The 22,821-nt window shown below is 45.6% G+C and overlaps 1 protein-coding gene across 1 annotated transcript; it reads right to left on the minus strand.

Annotated features, from left to right (window-relative positions):
• Positions 1-1,122: 1,122 nt before the first annotated feature.
• ATG14 (autophagy related 14) lies at positions 1,123-22,190 on the minus strand. Its single transcript, XM_075753257.1, has 11 exons — positions 21,942-22,190; positions 16,496-16,558; positions 16,318-16,360; positions 15,826-15,907; positions 11,013-11,250; positions 10,367-10,596; positions 9,788-9,905; positions 8,619-8,709; positions 8,432-8,511; positions 2,030-5,460; positions 1,123-1,714 (listed from the first exon to the last, which is right to left on the minus strand). Exons 1-10 carry the CDS (start codon positions 22,157-22,159, stop codon positions 5,154-5,156), a joined length of 1,470 nt encoding a protein of 489 aa, XP_075609372.1. The 5' UTR covers positions 22,160-22,190; the 3' UTR covers positions 1,123-1,714; positions 2,030-5,153.
• Between the last annotated feature and the right edge of the window lie 631 nt (positions 22,191-22,821).

The raw sequence follows: 22,821 nt of genomic DNA on the forward strand, positions 1-22,821 counted from the left end.
GGTGGCCAGACCTCCCTCTGCTTCGCCCGCGTTTGCCTAAACCTGCGGTGGGATCGGAGCGACTCTTACAGAACAGGAGGACAGAGAGGGTTTGAAGGCACGTGCTTTTATTCGCTCCGTTAACAGTGAGAGGGAGAAAAAACCTGACCCCTTACAGCCTGAAATGGGGGGTTGGTAAGCTCAGGATGTTCACGGTAGATTTAAAAGGATGCCATTTCTTTCCCCCTGCCCCAGTCCCTGCTTTGTCCGTCACCCTGGGCAGCACCGGGTGCTGCTCGGCCATCGCTGCAGTGCAGCAGGCATTAGGCCAAGCAGGAGGAATGACAGTGGAAAGCTAAAAAAGGAGGGTGCGGCTGCCTTGTAATCGGCTGTGAAGAGGGAGAGGAAAAGCAGGATCCCTCGTTAATTTGTGACTTCATTCTCTAACGGGGCGCAGGCTTCACCCAAGCTTTAATCCGCTGTGCTGGGGACGAGCAGCAAAACAACTTTCTGGAAGGAAAGCCATCAGCATCAAAGGTCTTCAGCTTCGTTTCAGTCAAGGAAGGCGGGGGGGCGAAAATGCTTTCCTGCCCCCTCACCCAAGACTGGAAAACTTGAGATAACCCATGCCAGGCTGACAGCGGCAAGGAAAGTCCCTGCGAGGCTGAAATAGAAGCGGCAGAGGAAAATATTTTGTAATTAGATAAGGGGCCTGTGAGGTCATTTTTTTTGGAACGGGCTGAGATTCTGGTCACCTTCGTTGAACAAGGCTGCCAGAGGGGAAAAATGAGGCTGAAATAATAGCACTGGGCTGGTTTGTTCCTTGGAGACGTGAAATACGGCGGATAATTTGCTCTTTACTCTCCCCTCCCTCCCCCAAGCTGGCCAAGGAACGCAGGCTGTTTTATACATCATTTATTATCCCTGTTGTGAAGCATTGCTGTTAAAAATTGTTTTATGGAATGAAGTTTTGCATCCAGAACGGGGTTGTTCTAACGTAGCCGTGCTGAGCTGCCTGCAAGCTTCTCCCCCACTGCCCCCCCCCCCCCCCCCCCGCATAAAGTAGTGAAGTGCAGATTTCTGTTTCCTTAAGGACCAGGTCAGGGAGAACCCAATGGCTGATGAACCTTTTTTTTTTTTCCCCCTTCAAAGAGGCAATTTAAAAAAAAAAAATAAAAAAAAAAATAGCCTAGTGTTGCATTTAGAAAATTCAGCATTCAGAAGAGCTGAGGACTGTGTGCTTGACTTCCCTGCCTGGGAGTGGTTGGAGTATCCGGACTGAATTTCCAGATACGCCTGCAAAGAAATTGCAATATTTCCGTTGTTCGTAAGCTTCCAGTTTTCATCAAGCTCTGGGGTCTCCTGGCATGGGCGCTACTGGAAAAGCCACCCATGGCCATGCTGGTGGCTGGGCTCTTGCTCCATCCTGCCTGTTTCTACAGCAGCTTTTCCCATTTGCCGTGTCTCTGGCCCCTGTAACGGGGCTCCGTGACGCCTTGTTGGGGTTCAACTTCCCTGTGCCAGCCCCAGGACTGGCATTTCACGGATGCGTCCGCCCTCTGTCTGGAGTCCCACTTCTTGCAGGCTGGGAACGGTGCTGAAGGTTCACCCTGGGCTGTTTCTCCTCCCCAGCCAGGGAGGCTGGTCCGGGCGGTACAGACGGGGCTCAGGGTGCTACACTCTTCTGCCGGGAACCAGCGGTGGCAAGAGGACAAACCTCCTGCTGATGGCACTGCTGAAGGAGAAGTGACCTCAGCAATGCGTAGGCACAAGCTGAGCTCAGAGCCAGGCTTGGCTTTGGGCACAGGCTGCTTTCCTGCACGGCCGTGACTGTGCTGCGAGGGAGGCAGCGAACTGCCCCGGCTCCGCGTGCGGGAGCCCCAGGCTGCTGCTGCTGCTCCTGAGCGTGCAGAAGCGGGATGGCTTGTTTCCCCTCCAATAAACCACAGCCTGCCAGGCCACCAGGTCCCGTGGGCAGAGCCTGCCTCTGTCTTGCTGACCTTTTCCATCCGCGTCGCTCGGCCACACAACGGTTCACTTTAATAATTACCTCCTTAAACAGACACACGCTTGCGTCCTTCCGCCGTGACCTCGTGAAGAGGAGCGTCTTCTCTCACACCTGCAGAAACAAGCGTCACCCAGCCGAGGAGCAATTCAAAGCCAGGCTTACACGAGCGATTTATCGGTTTACGTGTACGTACGGGGATGTGTGCGTGCGTCTGTGTTTTGCAGGACTCCTCCACCTGCTCCAATGGAGATGCAGTTATTTTATCTAAGAGTATTTTTTTAGAATGGGTATTGCTTATTCTACCGCTGTACGATTGCACTGTAACAGGTCTGGTCCCTGTGATGCTTTGAAGGCTGGAAATTCTTGTGTACTTCCCCAGCAAGGTTAAAAACAAACCACACAGAAGTAACAATTATAAATATACAACTTCACAGTAATTTTTTTTAAAAGATTTATTGCAATAATACAATAAAATTTAGAAAAAAAACCAAAAACAAACCCAAACCATTTGTGTTTAGTTACATCTAGTTTGGAAGTTGCAGAGAGAGGCCCCGAGTTTTTGCGGGTGACAAGCATCCCTCGGGTGTCCCACCTGAGACCCTCCAAAGGCCCCGGACTTCGCGCAGAGGGCCGGGCTTTTCCTTGGCACCTCAGATGGGTCACGCCAGATCACTTGTCACGGACAAAAGTCACGGCCTGAACTGAAATTCCCGCACTCGTGCTACGCAAAGTGGTTTGTAAACACTCAGTTCACTGTCTTCAATTATCACTAATTACGGATATTCCTGCCCTCCCCCAAAAACAACCTGGAAAACTAATCCTGGCGATTGCACTCAAGGTTTGGACACACACAATTCTTCCTTAGCTACACATGTGCAAAACACTTTAAAGACAAACCAACCACAATCTGTATTCCGTTACAAAAACGTTTCGTGACAAGACCTGTTGTCCCAATGCATTTTAACACCCTCACGGGGCTGTCGTGCACTTTCAGAGTACGACATGATTGCAAATAAATTATTTGGAAAACATGATGATTACGAAGTATATGGCTTAAAAAGGTTTTTGTGTTGGGTTTTTTCCCCCCAAAGTAACGGACAGTGCGTAAAGCAGAATCGTGGTCTGACCTTTAGGGGTTCCAAGTAGCACAAAGGCAGCAATGAAAGAGTGACTGAAATGCGTATTCAAAACAAAACAAAAAATTTATGTGGCAGAGTCCAGTGCAAAATAAACAGGGAAGCAGAAGGGGCTGAGCGATGCAAGGAGCCCAGTATACAGTACTGGTATGTGCTGGTTGCTCAGAACTGCAAAGGATCCGATAGCTGGAGGTGAGTAAAGTGCTGTGAACCGAAGAGCGACCAAACCCTCCCGGCCCCGGCAGCGCGGGCTGCTGGGGGGCTGGGGGCACTGGCCCTGGTGGGACTGCAGTAGTCAAGAGAGTCTTGGCTGTTCTCTTAAAACAAACCCAACTATTGGATTTAAACCAAAAGAACGATAGGAACAAGGGTGTCTTCATCTACCAACGTGCGTTGTGTTAGTGCGGAGTTAAGGGTCTTTGGTTCAAAAAAAAAAAAGAAAAATTAAGAAGAAACTACTGACAACATCCCCAGGGCCAGAGAGAAAGAGCTGCCATATGAGAGGGGCAGAGGGTTGGGAGACACGATACTCGGGCAGTACGCCGGGCACGGAGCTCGCTGGGGTACGTGAACATCAGTACCAAAACCGCTTTTCCATCCGCTCCTCGGTAGAGGCTGGAGGCAGCGCTGGCCGGCCTGGAGAGGAACACCAAAACCACCGCAACGGGCTCTGCGAGGCGGCCGGGTAAGCCAGCCCTGGAGCTGGGACTTCAAACACGCAGGAGGACGTGGCCAGCGCATCCCTCCCCGCAGCCTCGCCGCGTCCCCACCACGGGGAAGCTACAGTGGCAGAAATCCTCCCTCCCGGAGGGCCGGGAGGATGCTTTGACATTAGCTTACCCCGTGGAGAAGTACGATGTCCCCGCTATATAAAATGTAAACCGTACGTTGGAAGCCTCGCTGAGCAAACCCATCTTTAAGTAATACATACCACAAGGCAGAGGAAGCGGAGGAGCACTTTGTTAACGAACGCATCCGTCGGTATCGCACCTCCGGTAGTTTTACGTGCGAGCCAGGTGCGCTGTGAGCATTTCTGCAGTGAAATAAAATCAACTTCTTGGCATTCAGTAAAGAGGAAAAGAAAACAAAACCCACTCTAAACCAAAATAGAATAGGGTTTAAAACGCATGTAGTGTGGAGAACGTGTGACTTCATTCAGCTAGCTCAAAATGAGGTTTTTTTAATATTAAAAAGTGGCAACGTGGTGGCGGAACTGATGAATATTATTGCAACAACGCAATCCTGTATCGGCATCAAACGTGGGTCTAGCTAAGAGAACGTCCAGTGTTTCTTTGGTGTATGATATTAAGAGTAAAGAGCCTGTGTGCTTTGGACAGCACAACACGAACCTTTGAGACTACCTACCGGTGGAAACAGCATGAAACAAGCCAGTTTTCTATGGCAAAACTGGGTAAAGATTCACAACCAAATTTAAAAAGAAGAGCAATTTGCTGTGTGAATTCCTGTCCATGCTGATTCTTTGTATTAAAAATATGGCAACAGAGATTAGAAAACATGTTAAAAATGCATAATTTTCATGTCCTGAATGAAAAAAATTTAGAAATACGCATTTTTGCATTATGCAAGACAGATTTAAAACACACACAAACAAAAACCCTGTAAGGAGTTAAGAAAATGTGAACTGCATTTGCACCACTGTCCAGACTGCACACTGAGCAGCAGCCTTCTCTCTGTCCTCATCCCGATCCAAATACTCCAAAATCTGTTTCTTCTTTAGAACGTAGAGCTGGAGGCTGCCGGGTCCTTTCTCTTCGATACTCAACAATGCAGACAGAACCAAGACACAAAGTGCCGTCACAGAATCCGTCAGAAGTACGTAGCTAGCTAATTTACAAAACGGTACCATCACAGTCATCTTGGGTAAATAAAAAGGTTTTTCTGGTTTACAAAATGAAAAGTCTGACCTTTTCTTTGTTCCAGGCACTACTTAACTCAATAGGTAAGGTTTACTACAGCATTGTCGGGGAGGGATTCCTTCCACAAATCCTATGATCCTTTTCCCATGCTCATTAGCGATGTCCAGTGTACGCCTTCAACCACGAGGTCACCGAGGCAGCAGCGGACGAGATCATCCCACCAGCGCTGCTGCTGGCGATGGGCTGAGATACCTGCGTGCTCTGGCTCTGCAGCATCTCCACCTGCTGAGAAGGGATATCGCAGAACCTGGGGCTCGGCAGATTCTCCCAGTCTGTCCCCAGGTCCGTCTCTTCATCGCTGACGTGCTCGTCTCCGCTCTCATCTGTTTCGCCGGTGGCGTTGGGATCCACAAACTCCATGGAGTCTTCGAGATCAGCACTGATTTCGAAAGGCCCAGACCTGCAAACACGGACACAACGCCGTCAGCCCGTTTAGTACCGTGCAGAAGGACCGTCACTTCGCTGGTGCGAGTCCCAGGCACGCCAAAGCACTGCCTGCTCTGTCACACGTCCAGCAGAGAAATTAAAACACCTCTGTGTTTATCAGCTGGCAGAGAGAAACTCGCTGGCTACAGAGATAACCGTATTATGACAATGGCGAAAGGAAAACGGTTGGCCAAGGAAGCGATAGCTGAGTTCCAATCCACGGAGCAGGAATGGTGGGAGAGCTGTTCTGCTTTGGCAGTGGACAGTGAAACACATACACACCAAAGAAAAAGCTACTGATAATAAAACTCACAGCTCCTCTGGTGGAAATCTCAGCTTGACGTGGAACAGCTTTTATTTTTAATGCTAGCTCTGGCCAGGCCAAGGTGGCTGCAGCTCTGTCAGCGAGGGGAAGGATGTAGTTTACAACCTAGAGAACTGTGTTGGCACAACTCACTAGCGGAGACTTCCCAGAGCAACATCTCAAGATTGTTTTTTACTACGAGGCTGCTCAAATGCTGCAACAGGTTGCCCAGAGAGGCTGTGGAGTCTCCACCACTGGAGATACTCAAAACCCCACCGGCCACGGTCCTGCGTAACTTGCTCTAGCTGGCTCTGCTTTGAGTGGGGCGATGGGTTGGATATCCAGAGGTCCCCACCAAACCCACCTGCGCTCTGACTCTGAGTTCCCTGCTGCCACTGCCTGGTGGGAGAAGCAACTGCATCCCTCCCCATCCCACCGCTTTGCGCTGGAGAACGGGCGGCCAAAATCTGAAACATCTTTACTGAGCCGAAGCAGGCAGTTTCAGAGGCCAGAGAGCATCAGGTTTTCACAGAGCTGGTGAAAGGTGGGTTCCCCACAGCAAGCAGCGTCCCTGCCGAAGTTCATTCCAAAGCACAAAGCTGCTCGGTGAAACAGGAGCAAGAATTTAACACGGGTAAGAGTGCTTCTCCAGCCTTACTGGGAGAAGGAGCCTGAAGCAGCAATTTAGCATGGAAAATTTTAATCCAGACAATTAAAGCTTGGTAAAGTTATATGTATCTGAAAACAGTAGCTTATAAAGGAGACTATCGGGTAATATAGGCTTAAATATCTAAAGGGAAATAAAGAGAGCTGATTGCTGCAAACTCTGCAGACAGCCGAGAAATTAAAAGGTAAAAACTCCTCTTTCATAATCCGGAAAGAATGGGAGTGCTGCCTTCTGGCAAAGCATTTTGCTTAACAAGGCAACATAAGACGACAGTCATCAGGTTTAAGGCCAGAAGGGACCATGAGATCATCTCGAGTGACCTCTTCTGTAACAAAGGCCATTACGTTCCACCCATTCCCCCTGTCCTGAGCCCAGGAACTTCGGTCGATGAAAGCATCCATTCCAGAAACTCATCCAGCCTTGACAGGACAACATGGGGAAACAGAGAATCCCCACCTTCATTCTTGCGGGTAATTAATCTCCATGTTAAGCGCATGCTCCTCATTTCAGCCTAGCTCAGGCTCTTTGCTTCCAAAAGTGTTTGTGAAGCCATTCAATAGCCTGTATTTTCTCCCCATGAAGGTGTGGGAATGAAGTCATCTCTCAACCTCGTCTCTAGCAAGCTAAGACAGTTTTATACAGACTAAACCATGCCCCTCACTGTAGGTATTTTCTCTGACTCTTTCCTGTCACCTCTTCTTTTACTACGTGGACCTGACTGATGCGTGTGGAGCTCCGAAACATCTGCACAGGGAAGAGATGCTCACTGTGACACCTGGATCCTTTACAGCAGCTGCTTTCCAGGACACAGTTCTTCATTCTCTGGGCGTTTCCTGCACGCTCCTTGTTTTCAGACAAGCAGCAGCAAGCACATAATTTTTTCCAAACTGAGCTATGTTACGAAGATTTGGCCCCCCTGTATCTTTGGGCTGAATCAGTAGGATATACCCAAAGAATATAGGATATACCCAAAGAACATAAGGTAAGTGGTTAGCAGCACACATTCAGTTCCTCTTAGTGGCACTGCAGGTTTTTAAATACAACTAGGTCTGTACACGAGAACAAAGTGGAAAAATACATTTCAGGACATTACTGTGTTTGATAGAATCATAGAATCTTTAAGGTTGGAAAAGACCTCTAAGATCATCAAGTCCAACCGTCAACCCAACACCACCATGTCTACTAAACCATGTCCCAAAGTGCCACGTCTACACGTTTTTTGAGAGGGGAAAATAAGGGGGAATAAAGCAGTAGTCAGATTAAACAAATATTTGCAGACTGTCTCAGGCACAAGTGACTTGCGATTGGATTATCCCAAATCAATGTTGTTGGCTTTCTTGTATTTAAGTTGTTAAAAAAACAAACAAAAAAGGGAGATTATTAAACCTGGTGTGTGCAGCCCACAGGAACTGATCTCCTTTCCATCACGTACTAAGTTAACAGAAAAGTTGTCTTTACTCTTAATTTAATTAGAAATTAATATTATTTGAAGTGTTGACTGGTCTAGGGTGTTCATTGACTGGAAGCATTTTTTGGAAAACCTTTACCTAGCATTTGTTTTAGGGTTTATATTGCCGGATGCTCTTTGGTATTTACATACTGCAGATGTGGGTAGGGTCATATTTGGAGCACAGCGAGACTGCCAGGCATATGTGCTGCTGTCCCCTGGAGGGAAGGAGTTCCTGCTTCTGGGCACAGGGGAAACAAGTCCGTAACTAGCTACAAAGCCCCCAGCTCAGCCCGCCGTACACAGAAGCACAGCGTACACACACCTCCGAAATCATATTTCTTACTCAGGACCTGCTTCTTCTGTCCTCTCTCATCTCCTCCTTGTAACTACCCTGATTTCTGATGTGCTGAGGACTGATCAACAGGTACAGCAGAAGAGAAGAATTTCCCTCATAAGTAACAAGGCAAATGCATAACTTCAAAGGGGATTCAATCACAGGGGAGTTGAGATTCTGCTTTTCTTACCTGCCCAAGTTCTCAGTGTCTGGGCTGACCAGGTACATAAGGTTCCTGAGCGTATGCAGTGGGTGCAACAGATTTACATGCTACCGTGGGGAAGGTAAGAAAAAGACACGATCAGTTACTGGAGGAAACCTGCAGGCAGAGTTATTTTAAAAGCTACTCAAAGTAGCCAAATGTGCATTCCCCCTACCTGAGAGAAGCAAAGGTGAAGGATATTAGCATTCAGCTTCTTCACTGCCCGCGTGAACCTGCGTCTGCTGAGATTCTCTCCACAGAACTCACTGTTGAAACACAACACATACACATATATACACACAGAAAGGAAAATGCTGTGGAAATACACCTACTGGAGGCATCAGCGTTCTGTGCCCTGGCTTCCTAACAAATCCCGGAGTAAGCGAGCTCAGGGTGAGCAGTTGTTTAAACTGTACAGCCAGTTTTAGAGTGCTCAGGAGATAATTTTTCACCCAGCAAGACTGTAAGCATTTCATCAACAAGCAGTGCTTGCCCTAGTCCCACTGGTTTCAACAGAAGAGGTGATGTAGACTGTATGGAACCCAAAGATCCACTGCAGCCAACCTATTTCAGCTCTCCTTTTAAATCTTGCATCGTTTCCCGTTCTCAACCTTTTCCTACTGCAAGGACCAAGCACCCAAATAGTATAAAAAACTGCAGAGACCCTACACAACTTCTGTGCCCTCCCTTCGGCAACCACTATTTTAAGTGATTAAAGAATCTCAGCAGCATGACTGAGACCCCTGGAAGACTGACCAGGTCTACAGCTCCCTTAGTACCACTTCTGCATAGATCCCATCTGCTCCACACAGACATTAAAAATCTAACAGTGCTTTTCATCACAAATGGGGCTTACAGAATACACTCCCAGACATCTGGCAGCCAGGTACATTCCCCATCGGTGTTTTATCCCAAAGAGAATTAAATTGCTGTTGTGCCTTATTATAAGGTGCTTCATGTAGTGGAGCTATTCAAGATGACAAAGAGTTGCTGAATTGGGATGGGATTTTGTAAAGCACAGTAGGTTCTCATAAAATGAAAAATGCTATTCGTGGACTGTCATATTTCGTTTCTAATTTGAGGATGCTGAATATGACAATTAGGAAGCTGTTATTTTCAACTATGATGGTTAGTCTACACTCTCAGGAGGTAAAAAAGGAGGGAGGAACTATTAACTAAAATCCAACTAGCCCTCCACCCAAAGTTAAACAGCACAAAAATCCATGAGCCATCAGCCATTACCATAAAAGCTGTTCCAAGTAATGACTTCGTTCACAAAAATCAAATTAAGATCAGTCAAAACTGGTCACTGATTCACCTCCTTAGAGACATGCATTTACTTGCCTGTTGCAGAGCTTCTTGGGAAGATTTACGTCAAGTATGAGAGACAAAGTGTTAACAAGCTGAGTTGCATAGCACAATGCAGCACTGATGGTATAAGCAGGGTTATTATGTTCCATATCTAAAAGAAATAAAAACATCACGAAAGTCTCATTTTAAATGAAGCCTCAGTGGGTGTGTTAATGTGTTACTGAAGTCTACTCTGGAAAATGTCACTTGTCAGTATTGAGAACTGCCTGAATCCAGCAATCATTTACAGTGAAATCTGTCAGAAGTTCGTAGAAAATAGTAATTCTTGGAATTCCTGTTAAAACGACGGCATGCGAACCATGTCAAAACTGTGAATAATTAACTTTCTCTCTCTATTACATTGCGCTGTGGTCCCAGTGAGCATTTCCCGCAAAAGAGGATTTCAGTGGACTAACCCCTACCCTGGTATTTATTTGTGACTGACTCAGGTTTGCCTGGGTGAGAACACACACACCGGGCTACTGCTCCTCAGTGCCCTCCGTCAGCATCCCAGGCTGCAAGTTCTATGGCTTCTGGAGTATCCCAGATGCCTAATCAGAGCTCGCTCCTTACCTGGTCCTTGCGTAGTCTTCTTCTCTTCCACCCAGTTGTAATATGCTGAATAGTCTCCATTATTAGGAAGGGTTATCCAAGGCCCTGTGATACTGATGCTGGTGTCCCCGTTATGATCATCACACACCCATCTCCCAGAGAGATACGTGGTTCTCCTGGCTTCCGCGAGCTTGCTCACAGTGCTAGAGGTCATAGCATTGTCACTCTCAGACGACACATCTGCAGGATCTCTGTAGCACCCAAAGAGGAAGAGAGGGTTTTTAAAGAAGTTTTAAAACTATAAGCAGAGATGCACGTGGCAGACACTTCGCCAGATTTCACAGAGAACAAAATGCTTGTAGAAACACTCCTGCAAAACTCCTTATTCCCCAAACTCCTTTCCTTTGTTCTGGGATTTTTAATTATCTACTTTAAGTTAGTTTAACATTGGACACATACCTCCGATCTCTCAGAGGGGAGATGCTAGCACCTCCAGATTCCTCTATCCTGGATCTCTATCTTTAGGTCAGCTGCTTTGCCTTTGGGAAACAGCTCCTTCTCCCCACGGATGCTAAGGGAGCCAGAGTGCCTAGCTCGGACTTACGTGACTCACTTCTGGGTGTCTAAGGCTAAGCAAAATGAGTCCAAAAGAATAAGCCTTCTGTACCTCATGTTTGTCTTTACTTCTTCAATGGGAAATATGACTGATGTTAGCTCCAGGATATACGTCCGACGAAGATTCGCCAGATGCTCATACTGGGTTTTCAAGTCGTAGGTTTTTTTCTCTACCAAGTCTCCCAGCTTGCGGTTATGCCTCTGCATCTTCTCTTTCTTCTCCTGATGCCTCTGAGCCCGGCGATAATGCCTCTGGTTCTCCTCTTTAATTCTCAGAAGTCCCTCTGCGTCTGTGAAAACAGCAGCAGATGTTAGCCAAAAAGGAGCTGTGAGGTACTTGTAGTAAACTTGAGAAAAGCATTATTAACAGTTACAGAAAATAAAATCTATAGCAGCTTAAAACAGAAAACTCTGCTTCACTATGAACATTTTCCTGCTGCTAAGTGGTACAACTTTTTAATCTTTTCTGAAGATCTCCAAAGAGTCTGAAATTGGGATTAATCTTTCCCTATCTTTTACCCAGCTATTTTTGGATTTGGAGTAGAAAAGCCAAGATTTCACAGTTTAATTAAACTTCTGAGGTAATCATCATGACAGAAATAGCTTGACTGTACATGTTTGCATGGTGCTGGCCAAAAAGGCATGTGTTGCTTGAAGCCAAAACCAAGTGCAGATAGCATCTTCATTCACCATTGCTGGCACCGCTGCTGCTGTTAGCGTATGATATTTGGGCTTCGTGCTCACGTACGTGCTCTTAAAGCACTTGGGTCCCAACGGTGCAGACTTCTTGTTAGCGCAAGGGAACGCTGACTATCTCCCTTTCCAGTCACAAAAAGAGAAATGCGCTCAAGTACCAAAGTGCTACAACTGCCTGAATTTACTCCGTACGTCAGGCACACTGAGGCTTGGAAAAATATCCTTCAAGAGCACCTGCTGATTCTCCTACAAAAGAACTGACTGCAGTAATGCTGCCACAAACATACGGTGCTAAAGAATTAACTACCTCTGTCTTTCAAAAGCATAGGAAAATATTTCTTATGCACACTCCCCAAATAGATGTCTAAAACTATTCACGTACCCTAGGTTAAATGAGACCCCCCCCATCTACTAGTCACTCACTTTCTGTTTTTATAGCTGAGAAGAGTGAGTGTTAGGTTCTCTTACTGCAAGGCATCACTTTCCTGTAATCAAGAAGCAGGATAACTGTCCCTTTGCACAGAAGGGAAGCTCTAAGCCCTGACACTGTTTTACTGCTATATTTTGATTGCAAAGCATAGATGAGACCAGAGCTATATTATACACCACTAAAATCAAGAAAACTTCTAAGCAGCTGTAGCTACCTCAAACAACACGTTCAGACTGTCAGTCTTCCCAACAGGGGAGCACAAAAATTAAAGGCTATATCCAAAGAACAGGACTCAAGACAGATTCCATGCCTGGCCAGCACACGATACCCTGCTACTCCTGGTTTGTACCTGCAGAGCTGGAACTCTGGCCAGTCCCTGGTCTGGCAGGGTGGGAGACCAGGACTGCTGGCGTACCCCTCGGAGTGCGCCTTGCTCCCGCCAGACACAGATGGTGCTTTCTCTGAACATCAGGAGTTATTTCTAGTCATCTAACTGATCTGTTGCGATCCACGATGCATTTGGTAGGAAGGAAGATCTGATACATGGGAGATGCAAAGTTCCACATTAAAGAAGGTGACAATACTTTCCCTGGGCAGATATGAACTAATAATCCTCTACTTTATAAAATAAGTGACCTCCTGTTAGAGGAACTGTAGCAAAATTGACTTTTCTGTCAGCCATACCAAGAATCCCTATGTGCCAGCTAGTAATTCAGTTTCCTTTAAGCATTCCTGTAACATCAACAGAAAATCAATTAATGCTTGCATTCATATTCCCCAACTCTCCCTTTGCATAAAGAATAAGAGACAGAGGAGGGTAAGACGTCCATCTGTTCAATTTTCAGATTCATGTTGTACTTGAAAGACTACTTTTTCACAGAGCGAACTCCCTCTTCTGCAGGGCCAACAGCAATTAATTGCGAAGCAGGGGAGAACACCGCACACACGCTTCCTCTTTAGCGGTCCCGGTGCAGAAACAACTGTGCTTTTTCAGGCACAACACCTCTGCTCTATGACCCAGTCTATGAGGCGATTAAAATTTGTCCCCAGAAGTATTTCAGGACACCACTACGTCTGACACATCTGCATTGCCTGATAAATTCAAGCACAGGCACAACAGAGAGCTATGCCAGATATTTGCAACATCGTCTCCTTGAACTGTTCTCCACAGACAGAAGGCAAACACACATCTTTTAAAACCTTATTTTGAGAAGCACCAATTATTGAGGTATCCAGTCAACTGCAAAAGCAGGAGCCCGACGTTCTAGAAATTGTTCTTATTTCAGAAAACTAGCTATATCATATCCAAGAGAAACAACCTATTCACATTTTCTAACGTGGTCCAAGAGTGCACCAAGTTGAGTTTCTGATCTATTGGCTACTCATTGCAAGAGTTCATTCTGGGTCGACCTGCAAGAGTAGTTTTGGGGTAACTGAGCTAACAACAGGGTGGTTGGGCAATAGTTAGGTCAGTTTATGGGTTAAATCTAATCAAGTTCACTGCGAATCAGAGAAGTTGCAAAAGCTGCAGATAATGAGCTTCACAGAATAGCAGAAAATTGGAGGAACTCCACTCCCCAGTCGGTCCTAAGATTTTGCCACCTTCAGAGCTGCATTTTGAGAAAAGGTCATTAAATTCCTCAAAGTCACATTGATTTCCTCCTCTCCTTTCCTCGCAGGCTAAAGAGAACAACTAGTTATTATCTCCTTCGTAATAACTGTCTACCTACTGAAAAACTGCTTTTCTTCACCTTCCTCTTCTCTAAACCAAATCAAACATCAATTTACTTAGCCATTCCTCGTGGTTTATTCCTAATATTCTCCTCCGGACTTTCTCCAGTTATCTGTATCCTTCTCAAATTGCTCAAACTGGACTCCAGACTCCCACTGAGGCAACACCAAAGCTGGACACCACAGGATAATTGCTTCCATCTTAAATACAATGCTTATATTAGTATAACCCAAAATGAGGTCTGAACCTTTCTGCAGCAGCATTAGATTGATAATTTTCATTTAATTTGCAATTCCCCAGATCTTTTCCTGCCACATCTCACCACTGTCCCCCACTTTGGGTTTGTATGTTTCTCTTTCCTAAATAACGTGCACTCAACTTTGTTCTTTTCAGATGGTATTGTCAATTTATCCACATGATTTTGAAATTGATCCTGTTCTCCACAGAAGTCATATGGTCATCCACCTTTGGCTTCCTCCATTCCACCTTCTCTTCTACCATGCAAGCTATTATGGAAAATACTGAACAAAATCAGGCCAGGAACTGGTTCCTGCTGAGCTCCACCTGTCTCATCTCCTTGGTTTGACAAGTATCGCTGCTCTTTGAACGCAGCCTTTCTAGCCTTACAGCGAGTACACCCAGAGCAAACGTCTTTGCTTGCTCATGAGACAGTTTGGGTAGTGCCCAAAGGCAAGGTATGTCGCATCTTCTGCTTCGTCCTCCACCAGACCACTTGTCCCCCAGCCAAGAGGTTGATTTGACACGGCCTATTCTTAACAAAGTGATACCTACTTTTAATTACCTTATCTTCCAGCTACCTGCAAAGTGGCCAGAGGTTTATAGCATGTCGACTGTGTCATCAGTTTAAGGTTCTCCCTTCCTCCACCCTTCGGAAAGAGATTCTGTTTTCACTCTGTTTCCTGGGACATCCTCACTCCCTCACCAGGGAGGGAGTGTTCCGCAGACTACTTCAGCTCATTCCTTAAGTTCCCTAAGGTGAATCTCAGGCCTTGCTGACATAATCAAAGTAACATTTAGCTGGCTATTTTCTTTCCTTAGCCTGCAGTCCTCTCATGATATAAAATTTACTCTGGCTAAGCAGCTGATCACATTTTCTTTCGAGAAGATGAAGCAAAGAAGGTTTCAAATGCATCAGACTTCTCTGCACTGTTATTTGCTCTCTTTCCTGTTAACTAACAGCCTTGCCTACTCCTTCATCTTTTTCTCATTATACATTTCTTATTGTTACTATCCATCCTCCTTATTAATTGAAAATAATTTTGCATCTCAGCCTTTTTGATGTTATCACCGCAAGCCTGTGCTATTCCTTTATCACTATTCTCAGGTATATGCCTCTGCTTCCACTCTCTGTAGGGCTCCTCTTGAATTTCAAGTCATAAAAACGTTCCTGATTCAATCAATACACTTCTGAATATGCTTCCTATATTTCCTCTGCATGTAAGTCATAAGGAGAGCTGCATACTCTCTTCTGAAAAACGACCCTACAAATCTCTTGTGTGTAAAATATTTAATGAGTTTCAAAACTCAAGCTGCTGAACGGTAGCAACACACCAGCCTATGCTTTATTTCAGTGACTCCTGCTCAAGTAGGATTTTAGGATTTCTAGACAGGTGTGGGTTAAAACTTACCAGTTACATGAAATTCCTAACAGCTGCAGAGCTGTTTGCTCCTCTTTATCAAGGGGAAGTGATCAGAAACACTACACTGAATAAAGCCGCCCCCAGGGACAAAGCCAAAGTCATAGGCTGCTAAGCATTTACTTTTAAAGCTGTTGCAAAATGATCTCCATCCAGCTGAATAACGTCTGCTGTTTGCTAATTAGAACTCAAGCATAAAAAGGCTAAAATCCACTCACCAATTTGCCTTCAAGAAGTGATGGTTTGGAAATTCACCCTTTTTAAAAACTAACACTCAAATTCACATCAATGGATTTTTCACTCTAAGACACAGAGTTTTCCACATCACAAAAGCACAGGCATTACTCACGTCTTGTCATTTCATCATTTTCTTTGCAAATGGTCTGTTTCAGCTGCTCAATCCTCATCTTGCAAGACATTATTTTCCATCTCTGAAAAAGAACATTCAGCAACTCTAGGGCACAAACGACTTCAAACACAGTGACTAATGATTAACAACAAAGGCAGCAGCTTTAGAGCAAAAGTAGCACGATGTTCCTAATTGGATCAGACAAACAAACAAATATTTCATATACTGTTTTGTGCACAGAAGAATGCCACAAACAAACCAAATGCTTGGTATAAAGCAAATCGGTATAGTAAGTTATTGAACCAATACATAGTAAAAAATGAAAGATACTGACGGTTTGGAGCACTCTGCTTGCAGAGCCAATTTCGGTTTTGCTTACAACAGGCTTTTTGGGAAAGCAACACAATGCCCTCAAGGTAAATTGTAACTTTAAACTATGAGATCTAGGAATTCAGAGAGTTTAAAAACTATGGGACACTTTGAACAACTCACCAGCTGATCAGTTATCTCTTTCCCTTCCATGGCCTTCAAAACACTAGAGGAAAAAACATGATTGAAAGTTTTATGACTATCTGGACTACATCTGTCTCCAGCAACAGTGTGTTAGAGAGACTGTTTCATTTTTCTTAGAGTTCTTATAGTTTATTTTCATTCAGTAACTACAACTTACTGTTTTTGGAATTCTCTCTGTTTGGTTTTAAGATGCATCAGCCTTTCTTTCTTGTCTGAAAACCTGTAAGAGATTAAATGCTTTTATTGATATTTTGCACAACAGCTGTCCGAAAAGATAGAAAGACTGAAACTTGTGGGAGTCTCTAAACCTCAATTATCTCTCTTAATCTTGGGAAGCAATGGCTAAACGTATAAAACGCTTGCAGAATTCTAGAGCATGTCTCTCACAGGAATTGCAACAGAACCCCTAAGCTGAGGAAACATGAGCTTGTCATATTATCGAACTTGTAAGCAAATTACTTGCTATTTCTAGATTTATAGCTTAGCAATATCAGTATTAGTACTCTAAAGACCTTTAGTCACTGGAGAAATTAACAGTAGTATCTCAGATACTGTTAGTGCGCCTGAACTGCGTTATTCATGAGCTGTGATTGGTATCAGCTGAGTCCACCCTGGTAGTGGGAAACACCACACCACGCGTCGCATTTTCTCCCTTCTAACGTGGTAGTGTCTCACACTTTATTCATTAACAGGTCCAAATAGGACAGCACTCTCTCAAAACTTTTACATGACATCCAAATCTTTCTTGTATTAGCAACAGCAATAAGTTGCATTGTCTTCTACTTATTTCTACTAGGCCCTTGTAGCCATCACAAGTCCATGACCCAAACATCTGATTGAGTTCTGCTTCACCGGATGTCTGAGGTATAAGAACTGCAAAGAACTGAGCAGAAGGGAATATTTTTAGGATTTGTCATCCTGTGTTTTCACCCTTTGACTATGCAGCAGCCATGCTCTGCTCCCCTCCATGTTACACAATCTATTGAGAAATACGTTTAAAGAAAATAGCATAGGAACAATGCATATTGAGAAATTACAGAGAACCATGAAGTGACAAAACGAATAGTAAGAGCAAACCACAAGAGAAACAGCCAAGAGATTTCAATGGCATAAAAAATAGCAAATGTGCTTTGTCTTCTGCCAGTGTATGGCTTCCCGACTTTCCTTTGTGCTTCCTATGTTACGGCACCATCCTGATCCACACCTCAAAAGCGTGTCTTGGGTTAAGTCCATGTATGGAAAAACAATTCATTAATTTCCCTCTAGAACATGCAGAATTGACAATTTCATCCTAACAGAGCTCTAATACTTCACAAGTCCTTTATTTCAGGGATATCCAAACTTTATTTAGAAAGAATTACACAGTAAGCCTTGACAGGATGGCATCTTGGGCCTCCATCTCTCTGCTCAACTCTGTGGGTTTGATTTCAGGTAAAACTTTAAAATGCTTCATTTCTTTCCTTGAAGTGCTGAAATCTGAAAGCTTGGTGACCAACTTGGGGTTCAGAAAATGCGTAATCACCCTTCCAGATGACATTAGCATTAAAACAAGAACAAAACTACTGGCTGCTGCCTTCATAGTCAACCAAAAATATCTGTTTTCCTTCCAAAACAAACCAAAATCAAATGCAGGTGCTTGGCATAAAAGCCAGAGGCCAGGCATGAGCCAGAGGAAGCAACATGGTGCCACTGGAGCCTGGCTGCTCGACCCGGTGTGTTCGTTCTTCCTGTGCGTCCTCACCCCACCAGTCATCACGGAAATGCCAGAAGCGCGCCGTGTAACGCACACCTACTGTACCTGACCTTTGGCTGCCACCAAAAATAACTCGGCCCAGAAACACGCCGCTCGGCAGTCACACAGGGAGAGCTGGGGTAATTTGGCAATTCTTGTTTTCAAAGCTGGATTAATGGGCATAGAGTCTGACTAAACGCAATTACCCAAATCACGTCCATCGCATCAGCAAAAAGCTGAATGATTTGTCAAGGATCTGGGACTAAATTAAGTTCTTACTGGGGAGGGAAGATAGAAACATTTGTGAAAGTCTGCGTGGTGAGCTGTAATTTTTGCACTTCAGCAACTATATCAAACAGCTCCTACAAACTTCTTTAGCAGGTTTCTATTTCTTTATACAGCCTTGATTTTAATTGCATCGCATCGTGTAACTAATTTTTCTCTAGATATCTATAGCCTTTCAATTTGGCAAAGAAACAAAACTTTGGATGAACTATTATAGGAACTCCCATAAAATGTAAACTGAGAGAAGGCGAGAACTCAACATCTCAAATTATCCATTAAATGTTTCTCTTTCCTCAAGCCTTACCACATCAGGCTGAGATTTTCTACAGTTACCTGGCTTATTTCCACATGTTCGTAAGCTGAGAGAAGCAATCAGAAAGAAGAACTTCCTAATCTATAGGAACTGATTAACACAGGAGGAGTTGAGGACAGCAATAGGTGCCTCCATTACTGTACCTATTCACTATAATAAAACTCCATCATTGCAAAAAGTCAGTATTCCTAGTCATAAACCACAGCTCAGAGAAGTCAGACAGGCTTAGGCATCACAATTATACTGTCTTTGGCTTTTGCCATCTGCAGACATATAAAGCAAAGCAATTTAGTACGCTTGTAAAATATACTCTGAGCGTTTATGCATATGACAGGCTAGAGTAAACTCCCGGGAGCAAGAAGAGTCTCTGAGCTGAAACCAGCATCAAGATGTCGGCTTAGCTTTTGAATATACAACACATTACTAATGAAAAGAAGAATGTCAGCAATTATTTTACTGGAGGACTTCCGGACTACTCATCCTTAATTGTAGCTGTACTTCAATAATTAATCTTAACAGCTCCTCAATCTCTCCCCCTCACAGATACAGGGTGTGATTTTCGCCAGACATATGAACAACTTCAATCACACCATAGCTTTTATAAAAATGAACACATAAAACAGTCCAATGAAAAGAAACCCGAAATGATTCTGTTAGAACATGAAATCATTTCTCTTAAAAGGAAAAATCACAAGAAAATTCTAAAAATAAACCACCACTGGATACAAGGAGTAACGCTCACTTTCTTTACTTTTCACGAGAACAATCCTTTTCCCCAGTCTTAACGCTTGAAAAAGACAAATGGGAGGCCCAAGTGACCCCACACACTTCCACACTCTGAATTTCTCACACCGCGTTTATAACTGAATCACACAGAAAAGCCCTTGCCATGACCCCGCCGGCAACGCTGATCTAAAATTAACCCAGGTACTACTAGAAGGAGTAAAATAAACAAATAAATAATGCTGATGGTAAACACAACCTGAAATCCAGCCCAGTTAACTGCACCTGTCCCTGCGTGACTTTGCCATGCCGTGCGGTCACTGTTTAAAAAGTCGCTCCCTTTCTCTGTGCTCAGATCGCAAGAAATTCATAGAAACTGCTGCTTATAAAGAGGAAACAAAGAAACCTGACCTCTGAAGTGACCGGCTCTTTCACTCTAATATCAGTCATTCCAAGTATTAACTATAGAACGCAGACACAGAATTTCAAGCGGAGATACAAAAATAAGTAATTCCATTATCTTCAAAAGATCAAGAAGAAACTCCAGCTTTACGGGGCTTTGTCCCTACACTGAGCACTCCTGCTGCAATGAAACACACTTATGTTATTCACGTTGTGTTAGTCATCTGCGTTATGTTGTTCCTTTAATTCATTAATATGAAGTTGCTGTTTTCAATGAATTGCACTACTGCTTGGGAAAGTTTTGAGCAGCAGGAGAAACAAAGCTTGGGGAAATTGAGCATACGGGGAGAACCCCCAGAGTGGAGGCTCTAGGAGGAGAGAACAGAGGTGATCCCCACAGACAGAACCATGACATCCAGAGGGTGGGGGTTAAAAAAAAAAAAAAAAAAAAAAAAAAAGAGACAAAAAAAAAGACTTACTTCCTGCAGTTAAAAAACACAGTGCAAACATACAGAACATTTTCTAGCCACAGATGAATGGGACAGTTAAAGCGTCTTAGGAGGATGGAGCGAAAACTGTCAGAGAGAAAAGCTGATCTTGTCTCGTGCGAGAAGATATGAGGAAGATTAAGAGGGGTTTTTTTCCAACAAGCTGTTGCTTCTGGTACTTAGGCTAAGGCTGTTTCTTTTCCATTTCGTTTTTCTGATAGGTAGAGAAACTTCTTAAGCCTTGGTTAATACTGAATGACAGTGGTTCCACTGTAATGAAGGCTACAATTGAATTTCTATAAGTACGCCTAATGTTTAAGCCAAAATCTTAAGGCTACAAAAGGGGCAGGAAAAAAATACTTGGTTTATGTTCCAAACTCCAAATTCAATTTTTTCATGGAAGCTGCAGATAACCCCGAGCAGTCTCGCGCAAACACAAGTTTTCCATCTATTTTAGAAAGACTAAATGCAGTTTGTGGTTCCATGACACAGTCTTTCATGTAAAAAAACCCAAAAATAAACCATCCAGTGGCAGCCTGAAGTCTCAATTTTGCAAGCTGATTCACACCGGCTGACACCCTGTGCCCACTCCCACCGTCAATGGAAGAAAGACGCCGCCGTCCCCTCGGCTGTTCCTGTATTTGGCAGGACGCAAAGAGCCTTTGGTGCGAGGACTGTGCCGCAACACACGCTGCTTACCACCTTCTCAAAATAGTTCAAGAAATCACTCTCAACAGCTGCTAACGAAGCTACAAATGAAGGACCAAGAACTCGGCGTCAGCCAAAAATCAGAGCTATTCCGGAGACGGTGCTGGGCAGACTTTTTAAGAATCTGGGATGGACATGCTGTGAACGACGGCTACGGAGGGGCGATCTGCATCTGAGTCATATAATGGGAATATTTGCTTATTGACGTAACACTCATCCAGCCACCCTCCCATAGAGCCAACGCTTTGCAAAGAGGAGCAGGAAGGTGCGTGATTAACTCAAGTGGAATATTTTCTGTAATTCTAAAAAAGGGGCCATGATTAGGACTATTTATACAGTCAGAGGAAAAAAAAAAAAAGGTGCTGTTTTCTTGCACACATTCCTAATTGTGTTTAATGATTTAGAAGATTACTGGTCTAACGCAGGCTGCTGAAAACAGACAAGCATTTCAAATATCCTACCGCACAGCTCTCTTTTTGCCCTGAACTGTCTGGAGCTTCTGTCGGCTACATCAACACGGGTACAGCTGCACCTGACTAAGCGAAAGTCGGGGCACTATATTATTTTATTATTAATTATCATCATCATCATCATCATCATCATCAACGCGTTATGGGTCCTGCTCTGCCTCCCTTTGCGGGGCCGCCCCCCCCCACCCCCCGGCAGACAGCCCCGCGGTGGGCCCGGCAGCAGCAGGACCCTTCCCCCGCCCCACACCTCCAGCCCCCCGCCCCCGGGCAGCGGCTGAACGGCGGGGAAGGGGGGTGCAAACCGCCCCCCCCCCCCATTTTCCTCACAACCCCCCCCCCAAGCCTGAGGGGAGCGGGGGAGGGGCAGCCCAACGGCCGCCGCGCTAGGCGGGCCCCCCCCCCCCCCCCCCCCGCGGGGGGGCACGGGAGGGAGAAGATGTCCCCGTTCCCCCCCTCCCCCGTCCCCTCAGGGCCGCCGGTACCTCTCAGAGTCGCGACCGTCGAAGAAAACGAAGTCGCCGCTCTGGACGCACTTGGCGCAGGTGAGGCGGCGACGCGTGGTGTTACAGAGCGGGCACCGCTCCACCGCTACGTACAGCCCCTCAGCGTCCTCTTCGACTCCCCGCAGAGCCGCCGGTCCGGCCCCGGTGCCACCGCCCTGCCCGCCGGGCTGCGGCCGGCAGCCGCTGGGAGACGCCATGATGGACTCCCCGCGCCGACGGTCACGTGGGACTTTGTTTTCGGGCAGGGGCATTGTGGGAAGCGGGCGCTGAGGCGGCGGCGGGAGGGCCCGGTACCGGGGGCGGCCCCGAGGGTGGGGGGGACGCCCCGTCCCTCGCAGGGCAGGTGTTGCTGGAAGAGGTAGCGCGATCGCGGCCTTTAAAACAAGCATTTCGGTTTTCCTTCTCTCAGCCTCGGGGTCAGGCTGTCCCTTCCTTGCTGTCACAGGGTATGGCGGGGTGCTCCCCCCACAGCAGGCAGGGCAGCCAGCCCGGCTCCGCTGGGCCTGGTAAGGGAATTGTACGATTTTCTTGTCTTTGCAAAAAGCTGAAGTACAAACAAACAAAGCAGTGGTGTGGCTGCGACTGCCATTAACCTCATTGCAGTCCCAAGGGGGCTGTGCACCCCGGCCAGCCCACACCACTGCCTCAGTCAGTCCCTTGGGGGTGTATTTGCTATACCACCACCACCAATTTGTCTAAGGGGCAAATACTGATAGGCAGCTTCAAGAGCATCAGGCTAGTAGGTTTCCTCACCCCAGCCTCCTGGTTGTGGCCAGAATCAAGTGTTAAATAAGTATGATCTGCTAGTGTCTAGCAGCAGAGAGCCAGTTCCCTGTCAGGATACAGGGGGAAACATCAG

The sequence above is a fragment of the Balearica regulorum genome, chromosome 5 (assembly GCF_011004875.1).
Source record: "Balearica regulorum gibbericeps isolate bBalReg1 chromosome 5, bBalReg1.pri, whole genome shotgun sequence".
NCBI classification, from domain to species: Eukaryota; Metazoa; Chordata; class Aves; order Gruiformes; family Gruidae; genus Balearica; species Balearica regulorum.